Below are 12875 nucleotides of genomic sequence, written 5' to 3'. Positions count from 1 at the left end.
TGTGATTTATGAACAACTAGTGCCACTGAACAGCAACAGTCGGGTTATTGAAGTAAATTCCCATTAATTTTCTCCATATAAGGGGAATTGATTTTTAATGATAAATTAAGAACCATTAAAGACAGATCTTCTGTGAGCTATGAGGTTGTTAATTGATGGTATATGCTTTTGTTGAAACCAATTTTTTGAGAAAACAAAAAAAAAAAAAACATTTCTTTTCAATTGACATTCTTGGTGAAAAAACTACATTACCCATGATTCTGCAGAGAATCTCCACCAATCAGAGAATTGCGCTAAAGAACTCTTTAGCGCCCGACACCATTAAGCACAGCTATTGACGTAATTGTAATCTCCCTACGCTCTCAAGCGTCTAAAAATATGCATAATCAACATCTTAAAATTAATTTTTAGATATTTATCCATTGTTTTTTCATTCTATTATATCATTTGCAGTTCTTCCTGGGATTGTAGTTCTTTCCTTCATTGAAACCATTAAGTACACAGTCTTGTACCTTTTACTTTTTGTACAAATTTCAAATACTTTTTTTGCTTTAAATCAAAGTAAATAATGTTGTGAATCACCTTGTAGCCGGTTGGTTTGGTTAATGGCTTATAACTCTTTATTGAAGACTTCAAAAAATCCCTATGGGGGAAATGCTCTCTGAACCATAGCCGCCAAAGAAGTGGGAGGACACTGTTGCACTCAAACAAATAGCCCTGTCATGAACTCACGCCACATTTTCATAGTTTGTAGCTTTTACAAAAATTAACTGAATGCCTTACTTGTAGTTTCTGCATATTAAGCTGGGATAGGAGGACAAAGTATAGTTTTGGAGGTTGTCAGCCAGGTACTAACTGGTAGGGCCAATGCTGACCTGGTTAGGACTGGTATGCCACTTTTACTAAGCTAGTGTGGACCTGCTTGAGCTGGTTAACCATGTTCCAGAAAACAAGTTGAACTGTTTGACCAACTTGAACACCTCAATCTTTTAGTTAGTGTTAAAGAATTTAAAATTTTGTTGTCATAAAGGCAAGTCAAGTCTATATTATAACTGTTTTATGAAGTGAAATACAGTTCAGTGCGCATTTATCACAATAATATGTTCATATTTACTCACTTCAAGAATGAAAGATTCATAACTATTCATAATTTCTTCACATAAATATAAAATGATATCACAAAACTCTTATCTTCTTTCTACCTGTTTCCCAAGAAATAAATACATTTGCTGTGAACTGCAATTACTATGCAGCGAAAGCCTCATGTGTGAGGACTAAGCATTGCCTTTAGACAGGCTTAACCCTGTAACTCCTCCAGGCAGCCGCTCTTGTAAACCCTGAGTAGACAGCTTTATTGTGGCGCTCAGAAGGAATTGACAGCCCTGGACACAGCAGAAGCTTTTATAAGAAAGAGATTATCTGTGTGGCAAGTGCTAGCTTAGCGCTGACAAGTGACAGTGTCCCATCTTGCATGCTGCGTATTTACTGGCATGTTTTCTGCTGATATAGTCTAAAGACTGGACAGGAGATTTATTTAATCTTTTTTTTTTCGGCATATGAAAATGTATGCTAAATTGGTATATTCCATCCATCCATCCATAACAACCCTGGGGCACATCAACATGTTTCTTTTTCCATTTTTATTGTGACCCTCACACTTTATGCAAATGACCTCATTAATTTGTAATGAGCTTCTTTATTGCTTTTGCATTGAAGAGATGTCAAACCCATCAGTTTGTTTTTGGCGCCAACATGTCATTTAACACCTTTACATCTCTCAAATGTATTTGGCTCACTTGTATACTACTCTTTGTTTAAAGTTTATTCTGTCATTGGCGGTGAGCTGTTCATTCTCAAAAAAACTGGATAAGCAGGTTAGCTCCTCCTCTTGCACACCTCTCTGTTGACTTTCAGTTTCAGTGTGTGTGCGTGTGTGGTTCAGGTTTTGCTATTTGAGCTGAATGTCCCCACAAAGCAAGTATAGCCTGAAACAACCTACACGAAGGGGACATTTGGCAGGCGCTCATAAGGAAAACAGTTCATTTACAGTCCAGAAGACTTCTCTGATGTAAAAATACATGTCCATGTGTGTCTCCACAGGTTAACCTCCAGTCCTCGAGCAACAATGAGACCTATCAAGAACGGCTGGCGAGATTAGAAGGGGACAAAGAGTCTCTGGTTCTTCAGGTGAGATATTTTACTCACGCCTCCAAGGCATTTCAGCTCAGCATAATAGTCACAATGTCAACACAATGAGAAGACAACTAGCCAACATGCTTGTTAAACCTCACAGGGTCAAGCCAGGGGACTGTGGCGTCTCTGTGAACGAGAAGACATGTGACACTGCCTAGGGTGACACAACTGTCCTGTCTAATGCACAATGGGATGGCTATTGATCACATAGCTATGGGACAATCTGTTGAAAGGTTACTGTTACTCAACGTGTTACTAAGCCACCACAGTGTGCGTTTAGCCATTATCAGCTCAAACCTGTTCTTTTTGAATGGTAGTGTTTACAGTAAACTAGCAAGCTTGTTTGTGTTCATTTAACAGAGACTAATCAAAAGCAGAAAAAGTCAGATTGCTCAGAAAATACTCTCTTCAGAGCGATTTTATCATCCATTCCAAGTTGCTGCTCAAACAAACAAAGCAATGTTTTGAAACCACCACAGAGCCACAAGTCAACCTATGAATAACTTACTCGTCATTGTCTCTGCACATTAAACAGGGACAGAAGAATATATTTTACCATTTAAAAACTGGCACACTTCACCTTTAAGAAGGTAGGTTGTCTAACTCTACAACAAGTGTCAAAAGTTGTCCATAAGCCCGCCCTTCTTGCTCTCTGATTGGTGGATTGTCTTGAGCTCTAAAACACTGATGAACATGATTGGCTCCTAATGCCCTCAAGGTGTTGTTCTTCTCCTTTTACCTGTCTTGCTGGTTGGCAGACCTTCAGTTGGTGTTGAACAAAAGGACACTTTCAAAACAATTGAAACTCAAGCAGGCTCACATGTTAGCTTGGAAATGTGTCAAGGCTAAGAGACGGTTGTTTTTAACCCAGATGTACACATTTAAAGGATTCCATTCCTCTGCTGTTTAGACTTTGGAGTTGCATGTGTGTTGCAATCGTCATTAGTATACCTGTAGGAGGGACCGACAGAGAAACACTGGCCAGGTTTCAAGGTTAGCCTGAGTGAACGTTGTCTGCTGTCTGTTGGTTTTAGGTGAGTGTCCTCACTGACCAGGTTGAAGCTCAAGGAGAAAAGATCAGAGATCTGGAAAGTTCCCTGGAAGAACACCACCACAAACTCATTTCCACTGAGGAAATGCTCCAGCAGGTAAGACTACATACTTTTTGTCATTTATTAGACTTTATGTTCAGTTTTAAGCAGAAATCAGAGAAATATAAGGAAGGGAAGTTTAAAATGATTGAATCTTTTACCTGTTGATTTTGCTTGACAAACTGTGAACACATTCAAAACAGTGTTTGCCACCTGGAATTTGAGCAATCTGTGGTTTTGCAATAGTTTCAGTTGTAATTGTGTAGACCTGACCTGATTAAATGCTCAGACTTGGTTCATATTTTCATTGTGCTTGATATATACATGTGGTTTGCCAGTGGTTTGCTCAATCCTGGCATAATGACACCTTCAGACCTTCATATCCAAGAGTGTCTCTGTGGAGTTAGTTGTTCGTACAGTGTGATAGATTTACATGTTTTTGTGCAGTGTTTACTGTATAATTAACTGGCTTAAACCGTAATCGCACTTGTTTAGCCACTGTGTTTAGTAGCGTTTGCTGGCAACTGTTCCTTTAATTTGCGTAGAATTGTTTCCAAAGTACTGTTTTTGAAACGGCGATGTTCCTTTAGCATTGCCAAGTAGAACCACAGAAATAAATGCTTATTTGTGGGTTTTCGTTGAAGGATGTTAATGTTTTTAGTATCTGTTGAAAAAAAAAAAAAAAAAAAATCAGACAGAACTGATTTGAGTCATTATGACAATGTTGACAAAAGGTTAAATGATTAATATGTGCAGTTTCTTTGCACTTTAGCCGCATTTTTACTTGGAATTCTACCAGTAAATTATTTATTAATTAATTAAATATTATTTTAAGTTGTTATAAATAATTTACATTATAATGTAAACGGTAACAATTTTGTAGCTATTGTTATTTAAATACATAGAGGAAAAAAAATTTATTTATTTAGAAATCATATAATTGGAATGACAACCAAATCAATTTCATACCAATTTAATGTTATATTTGCCCTGGGATCACGTTCAGGATTCCATAACAGGACTGCTTTGCCAACAATCATATCGAGATGGAATGTCAGAGATAGAGAGATAAAGACGGCCCTTATGTTTTTCTTGCTCGATAGGGCAAGCAAACTCACTGACAGTTTTCTTTAATACAATAATTCTTTGTGGGGTTCTTGGTCCAATTTGAAGTTGAGATATACAGAATTTTGTAATGTTCCTTTGTGGATACATTGTGGATACAGATGTTTTCTAGTTTATTTGTTGTGATTATAGATAGTTTAAGCCAGGGTTTTCCCAACGGAAGTTTGCGAACCCTTATTTGTGAAGGAACTTCAGGAGATTCAAGGAAATGCTTAAAGGATTAGTTCACTTTAAAATGAAAAATACCCCAAGATTTACTCACCCTCAAGCCATCCTAGGTGTATATGACTTTCTTCTTTCTGATGAACACAATCGGAGATATATTAATAAATATCCTGACGCACCCAAGCTTTATAATGGCAGTGAACGAGACCAATGAGTATGAAGCTCGAGAAAGTGCATCCATCCATCATGAACGGGGGGTTAATAAAGACCTTCTGAAACGAAGCAACGTGTTTGTGTAAGAAAAATATCCATATTTAACAAGTTATACAATATCTAGCTTCTGCCAGAATGGCTTTTCGTAAGTTGAATAGGGAAGGCGTAGGATGCAGCGTAAGTGTTTTGAGCTGCGAGAGTTTTACACTTTCTTCATAAGTTGAATACGGTCGGGCGGAAGCTAGATATTTTACTTTATAGCTTGTTAAATATGGATATTTTTCTTACACAAACGCATCACTTCGCTTCAGAAGGTCTTTATTATCCCCCGGAGCAGTGTGGAGTACGTTTATGGTGGATAGATGCACTTTCTCGAGCTTCAAACTTGTTGGTTCCGTTCACTGTCGTTATAAAGCTTGGATGCATCAGGATATTTATTAATATTTCTCCAATTGTGTTCAGCAGAAAGAAGAAAGTCATATACACCTAGGATGGCTTGAGGGTGAATAAAGCTTGGGGTCATTTTCATTTTAAAGTGAACTAATCCTTTAATTTATTTTAAGCCCTCATGTTTTTTTTTTTTTTAATAATTTAAAATATATATATATATATATATATATATATATATATATATATATATATATATATATATATATTTTTTTTTAATTTATTAATTAATTTTATTACAAAGTGTAATATTTTTTTCAAATAAATGTAAAAATACAGCTTAGTCTATTCCAGTGGTTTATAAAAAACAGGTCTGGGGGCCTCAAGATGACCAATAATTTTTGAAGAACCAGGGTACCACTGTCTTGAAAAATATTGATAAATGAGGTAGCCTGTATAAAAGTGTGCATTTTTTTTTTATATACAAGACTTGTAAAAGTCATGTAAATTAATAAAATCTTGTAACTCCATGGATGTTTTTAATTTAAACATTTTATGAACATACATTTTAGAAATTGTGAGTAAAAATATTTTTTACATACCTGCAAACTAGTCGCTTTTCGGCGAAATTCGTCGTTTTGAATCAAAATATGTCATTTATGTGAAAATAAAAATAGCCCATAAAATAGCTTGTAAAAATGTCACATTTACCTCAGAAAAGCCATTCAATGTCAAAAAAACGTTTTATGATGGCCACCATTTAAATGTTTAGGCCGATATTAAAAACAAGTAGAAACGGTATTAAAAATGAGTAGAAACATAATTATGTCATTAAAAATGTATTATAACGTTATTATAAAAACTTCTTTATGTGTAAATATGTAAGTAGCTTACAAATCAATTAATTTTAACCTTTAATATTATAATGATGTACCAGCTGTGGTTCCCTGTATAGTTTACAGCATTAGTTGAGAGATATTTTTTCTTTGAGGAAATTTGCCATGTACTGCACCTGATAGGCCCCAAATTAATCATTATTAATGTAAGGTAATCAAATCGAAATCAAATCGCAAGCTTCTGAATCAAAATCGATTCCAATTGTAAAATTTGTGTCAATGCCCAGCCTAATGTCTATGAAATGTTTTTTTTGTTTTTGTTTTTTTTTTTTTACTTGAAGCAAATGTTGTTTTTTCCATTTATTTTTTTGTGGGAGGGCACTAGAATGCTTAGTTATATGTTAAAATCATGAAAATTTTCTCCTGGGGGAGGATGCCCCCGGACCCGCCTACTACTATTTACTTTATAAACATGTCACCTTTTTCACCACTTTGGAATTTGCAGGTATGTTTTAATATCCTTATCCAGTAAATCAAAAACAACTGAAAAAGTCGATATACAAAGGCCTTATTGTATATTGTTGTAGACAATGAGAGGCCTTGGAGTCAAAAAAAAAAAGAAAAATAGCACACACTGTATAAAGGTCTTAGATGATGCAATTTCCGCAACTCACAACTTTTAAAACTGTTTTTTGGGGGGGGGGGGTTTTCCCCCAGAAACACCGAAAGAGTTTCGTCGACTGAACAATCAGTATGTTGTTAAACAAGAGTACAATCCATTGAATGCGCTGTATTCTATCCCTCACAGCCTCATTTTCATTCCTGTCAAAAATGAAATATGGCACTACCCTGACTAAGGTCTATTGCATGATATAGAGTGTTGCTGGTGGGTGACTGTGACTCATGTCCACTGTATTTCACAGAACTAAGAGATCATCAGTCCACCAGGGATGTTTGTGTTGCATTCAGTGGTTTTCATCCAACATCACAACACTCGCTTGCCATACACACTTCTACTAGATTAAACTATTTAAGAGAATATGGATTTCAGAACTATAGATTAAGGGGCCGTTTACACGACACCATTTTAAACGTTATGCGTTTTAGCCGTTCATTTACGCGTTTTGGGGGCCTGAAAACGCAAACTTTTGAAAACAGGTTCCAAAGTGCAAGTTTTTGAAGACGATAGCGTTATCTATGTCAACTACAAAAATGTGAATTTGTGAAAATAGTGACACTGTCTGTGTGCATATTGCGTCTTTGTAACATCGCCAACTACTGGCTTGACATCAATAGTACAGCAATTTTAGTCATTTTCATGGATCGCTTTGACAACGGTGTCATCTGTATGTGAAAAATGCAAAGGAAAAACTTTTCCATTTTTAGTACATCATTGTCGTGTAAACGTACCCTTAGAGACATGAGCACACAATCTGTGGTCTATTGTAACTGTCTGAGCTGTCTGATAGTTAGAATGACATGAAATTTTGTATTCTGGTTCAGAAACTAGAAAGGGGAAGTTGTGCTGTGAAAGAGGAAGCAATAGCGCAGCTTTTAAAAGTTAGCGTGTTTGAGGGTAATTCTGGGTAATGTATGAGGCATAACTAAGACCAGACAAAATCTGCTGATTTTTTTTTTTTTTTTTTTTTTTTAATTTGCCAAACTATTTAATAAACAAACATACAAGAGGTGGTCCATTTCTACATGATACCTATGTAATACGGTGTTTGTTTGTTTTTTACATGTATGAATATATTGTAATCATTCAGCACCATGGTATATATCATAGTACCACGGTATAACCATCTGATACCATAATTGTATCGCCGCAGTACTTTTTAGGGCTATTATGTGATCTTTTTGACCTTTTAAACACTGGTTAGCAAAGATTCTCAGAGCCTTGCTGAATTTAGCCCATAGTATCAGGAATGCTGAGAAACAAAGTTTCCCTCTTTTGGCCCTCCTGACTTTCTCACATACAGGCACCAGAGAGGGTGAGGAAGTAAAAATAGCGTTCATTGCTTGAGTATATTTAGCGGCGCTTAACTTTGGCCCAAGCATTACTGTGAAAGAACTTGGCCAGTGGAGCAGCGAGGAGCCGACTGTGTGCCGTGTGATTGTTACTGTATACAGTACAACTGTGTGGGTGTGTTTGTGTGTCACCATGTGTTCGCTAACGTGTGTGCGTGTGTTTTAGGAGCTCCTCAGCCGAACCTCACTGGAAACGCAGAAACTGGAACTGATGGATGAAGTTTCCTATCTGAAACTCAAGCTTGTCGGCATGGAGGAGGAACACAACCACATAGATGAAGAGGACAAACATCATAAAGCTGAGGTACTGTATCAGACTGTCAGCTCATACAGGGCAACGGGTTCATCCATTATGGGATGTTACTTGAATAATGTTATATTAATGTAGGTCTTTAAATTATAGTGATTTAATCCTATAGTTGTTTACTTCCTCTGTTTTGATGGTCTGTCTTGTAGAGATGTCACAATACAAGTACTCGACACCAACACATGCAATAATTTCACGATTCTCTATACCAATTTTATTACCAAAGCAAGAACTAATGTTAAACATTAGTTATTAGAATGTTAAAAACTGAATATTGATATTATAAGTTGTATGTGTATAGATAAATTATTGATAGATTTTATATATTTAAAGCTAGTTTAAAATAACTAGGTAAAATATAAGTGTTTTTTTTTTAAAACATAAGTGTCATTAGTGTGTAAACATTTAAACAAGTGAAATTGCTGCACCTTTTCAAGTAAATATTTAAGTAAACCGTCTGATGATACTGGTTTGACACCCCTACTATCTGGAATTATCTGACAGCTGTTATGTTTTCTTTGTTCTTCATATAATAGTACTGATGAATATTTCTATTTGCATGTGTAATACTGGTTTAGATGTCCTGATTGACAGAAGTGTTGACTAGGAATCTTTTTGGTAGACTGAATGATGTTATATACGTCTTTTTCATTGTGTATGTGTCTTTGTTGTCCACCTGTTGGCTCTAATTCAATTGAAACCTCAAAGACTGAAAGCCGCCATGTCAGTATATGTATGGTTTAATACATTTAGATGTATATATTAATAGAAAAGTGTGTGGTTAGAGAGAAGAGAATCTGATTTCAGACATAATTTGGTGGTTACAAAGAGCCATCTCGAAATACAAGAACAGTCAACATGCCCAAGATGTGAGCTGATATTTAATCTGATGTTTCCATATGGCACATGGAAACATAACTAGGGGACAGGGAAGTCATGGTGGCATGTTTATGTTGTAGTGTGTATATGTGGATCCTGTAGATTTATCACCTCTTAACACCTAATTACTTATAGGACTCCCAGTGGTACACACTGTATAGACAACAGACTAAACAGAAAAACACCTTAACACTTTAAAAGAGCATCTGTTCTGAGCTTTATTTTTATTGAAGAGGCTAAATCTCTGGCTTGCTGACTAAAAATGGGAAGGTTCCTTTTTCAAAGTATTTTCCCAAGCAGCAAGTAGACAGGTTTCCTGCAGCAATGGGAAAACCCGGAAATATCAGGGAAAAATTACAATTGTGATTTCCAGGCCTGGAAGAGGCTATAAGAGTTGCAGTGTTAACTCTGCATTGGACAAGTCATTAAAAAAACTGGCTTTTCTATTTCTCAATTAGTATGTGAACATTTTCCTGGTGTTATATTTCAGGTAGGTACAGTATACCATTGACTCAAAGAGACAAAAAAACAGAAAGGAATGTGAGCCCATAGATGTCTCCTTGTTATGTCTTCGTCAATCGTTTGAGCTAGGCTATCACACAGATTCAGCCTTTCCACACTGACAGTGTGCTTACAGAAACATGATTTAACGATATGTACACACACACACAGACAATTACACATACACACTCAAAACCCATGTCCCACAAATGCTCCCTGTGCCAAAAAGGCAATGCGCTGATAAAGGAAGATGTTAATCGGTAGAGACACAAAAGCATGCTGTGGGCCTGAATGGGAGACAGTGACAGGCAGTTTGATGAACGTGAAATGACATACGCCAGAAGTGCTCAGTGCTTGTCTTGATGAGAATTCAGCTGCACACATCAAACACGTGGTTTTTAACACATCTGCAATGGGTGTCATTCACCTTTAGAAATGAAGCGAAACGCAAAGAAAAGGCTGCTAATGGCCGCTCGGTGAAATGCATGTTTATATGGCACCATACGTACATTTTACATTTATACGTTTTGAAAATGGACTTGTCATTCAGTTAAGCAGTCAACGAATCTTTCTTAAAGAGATGGTTGATTACGATTTCACTTTTTAACTTTAGTTAGTGTGTAATGTTGCTGTTTGAGCATAAACAACATCTGCAAAGCTCAAGTTCAATGCAAAGGGAGAAATTTTCTTTTAAAGAATTCGCTGTTTAAGGACTACAACAGATGGCTGGTAGGGACTACAATGAGCTGACATCACTATACCTTAAAATTTACATAAACCCTGCCCCCGAGAACACGCAACAAAGGGGGTGCGGCCATGTTGGGCTGCTTTAGAGAAGAGGAAGAGTTGTAGCCATGCTGTCATTTTACGCTGGACTGCTTTACAAACGAGGGTCAATTCAATGCTGGATTTGCACAAAAGATAAACATGACGGCACATGCTAGTCGATGAGTTGAATCAACTCCACAGCAACTACATAAATTTATCCACTAACCATTCAGAACGTCTCATTTGCATTTAAAGGGACACACACAAAAAGGCGTGTTTTTGCTCACACCCAAATAGGGGCAAATTTGACAAGCTATAATAAATGATTTGTGGGGTGTTTTGAGCTGAAACTTCACAGACACATTCTGAGGACACCAGAGACTTATATTACATCTTGTGAAAGGGGCATAATAGGTCCCCTTTAAGGAAGCCTACATAATTAGGCTGGTTATGTGTTTTATACTGTACAAAAGACGCACAATTGTGGCAAAGGTTTAAAATGAAAACTACAAATATGCATACGATATGAAAAAAAAAAAAAAAAAAACTTAGATAACCTAGTAAACCTTTTTTTTTTTTTTTTTTTTTTTTTTTTTTTTTCTCATTACCACCTATACCTAGTTTTGAGTAGGCAATGTTTTACCTAAACAATTTACAGCAAGTGCACAAATCTTGCTTATTACAAAAGTTTGTGCATATTCTGTGACTGGTTAATGAAATTTCTGTGTTTAATGACTCTGCTTTTTTGAAGCGTCACCTCACACTCTTAGTTCTGGGGTAACTGAGCTCTCCTTGCATTTGTTGCATCAACAAACAAAGGAGACAGCTGCAAGGCTCCATTCAACGGGACGGAATGGCAGAAATTCACTTTGAACATACCACAGGCGCAAACACTTTCACCACAGACATCTCCCCCACTCACAAACCTTTAGCACAGAGCTAAATATAAGCGTGGAACGTGTGCCTTATCATCCGCTTTAGCATCAATGGGGAATATCATATGAAACTTCCTCTGGCTGACTGCATTTGCATTTATGTCATTATTGCCAAGATTAGTCTGACTAATCATTCACTTGTGAAAAACAAACCGAACAATAACACGCTCATTGTTAAAGTCAGATCTCATAATCAGTGCATAGTAGTGTCGTACATCTCAGTTTTGAATATGTATTTACAGATTTACTCCCCATGTGTCCCACAAGAATCTGCATTTTATCCTATGAAATCTAATAATATCTTGGTCCCCAGAAAAGTTCGCACTCATATAGACCCTTCTGTAAAATTAGTAGGTCAGTAACTTGTTTACTCTGGCAAATAGAAGGTCACAATGCAGGTCCCATCATCACCTTTACTATTTATACAAAAGGGCATTGTTTCAAGCATAAAACCTAAAAAAGTTCACAAAAATGTACCGGGGTTCAATTGGGAAATCTTTGGTCATGTCTTTATTATTTTTTGTTACTTTTTGAGTGCCTTTAATGTATTAACGTTATTGTTTTAGATAAAAAAAAAAAAAAAAAAAAAAATAAAGATTTTCATTTTCATCACTCAGTGCTATTAAATACATAGTTTGAGATGTGATGGAAATGGCACTTTAAATGTACTTTCATAAATTAAATAAATGACAATTCTCCAGTGATGTGTATATATACACTGTTGGCCATTGGTAGTGGACAAAAGTCACAGTTTGAAAATTGTGCTTTTAAGATTTTAAAATTTATTTTCTAAAAGTCCACAAGGCCAAAAGTTCAAGAAACCTGAACCTGGAAATACTTCTCTGGAGTCGACATTTGACTTATTAGATACTAAAACTGACATGTCCACAAAGTCAAAGAATGAATATGCCTTTTCAGAGAACCCCCAATTAATTACAAAACTATGTCTATTCATAATTGTGTTTCCAAATCTGATCAACGTTTTCCTTTTTCTGGCTTTCTTGTTTTTACTCTCTCAGAGTGTGGTTAATCTAATTAGTGAACTACAGGAGCAGATGTGTAAATTCCAGGAGGAAATCAGCAATCGCATTCAGGAGCAGCGGGCCCTCGAGAGCCTGAGGGATAGTGGCACACGCGAGGCTCTCGACCAGAGCCCTGATGTGGGCCTTGGTGGCTCGGACGCTGAGGAATGCAGCTGCCGCTGTAGAAGCGGAGGAGAGAATGTAGGCAGATCCTCCATTACGTGGTGGATTTACTTCAAGACCCCCTTTTTTACCTCTTTGCTCTACCCTAAAATATAACAATTCCCCCATCTCACTTTTGGACACTCGAACAGGAATTACTACTAACTGCCTCTTCCTACAGTGAATCCAATGTGTCTGCGGGCTCCACTGTGGGAATCTCATGGTTATTGGTGTTTGCAGTGTGTTCTGATGAAAGAATG

The 12875-nt window shown here is 36.6% G+C and overlaps 1 protein-coding gene across 14 annotated transcripts in view; it reads left to right on the top strand.

Moving 5' to 3' along the window:
• The window catches only part of ppfibp2b (PPFIA binding protein 2b), a 69375-nt gene that overhangs the window by 34555 nt on the left and 21945 nt on the right, over positions 1-12875 (top strand). For 11 of the 14 annotated variants that reach the window (XM_051884359.1, XM_051884362.1, XM_051884361.1 and 8 more), the window contains 4 exons: positions 2101-2187; positions 3228-3341; positions 8208-8345; positions 12451-12654. In XM_051884359.1, coding sequence (XP_051740319.1) covers positions 2101-2187; positions 3228-3341; positions 8208-8345; positions 12451-12654 — 543 coding nt within the window. The remainder of the gene's footprint in view (positions 1-2100; positions 2188-3227; positions 3342-8207; positions 8346-12450; positions 12655-12875) is intronic. The other 3 variants (XM_051884366.1, XM_051884368.1, XM_051884370.1) reach the window with 1 other exon arrangement.

The sequence above is a fragment of the Ctenopharyngodon idella genome, chromosome 24 (genome assembly GCF_019924925.1).
Source record: "Ctenopharyngodon idella isolate HZGC_01 chromosome 24, HZGC01, whole genome shotgun sequence".
Lineage (NCBI taxonomy): Eukaryota > Metazoa > Chordata > Actinopteri > Cypriniformes > Xenocyprididae > Ctenopharyngodon > Ctenopharyngodon idella.
Note: the sequence above shows the minus strand (reverse complement) of the source record. Positions and strands in the feature narration are given on the sequence as shown.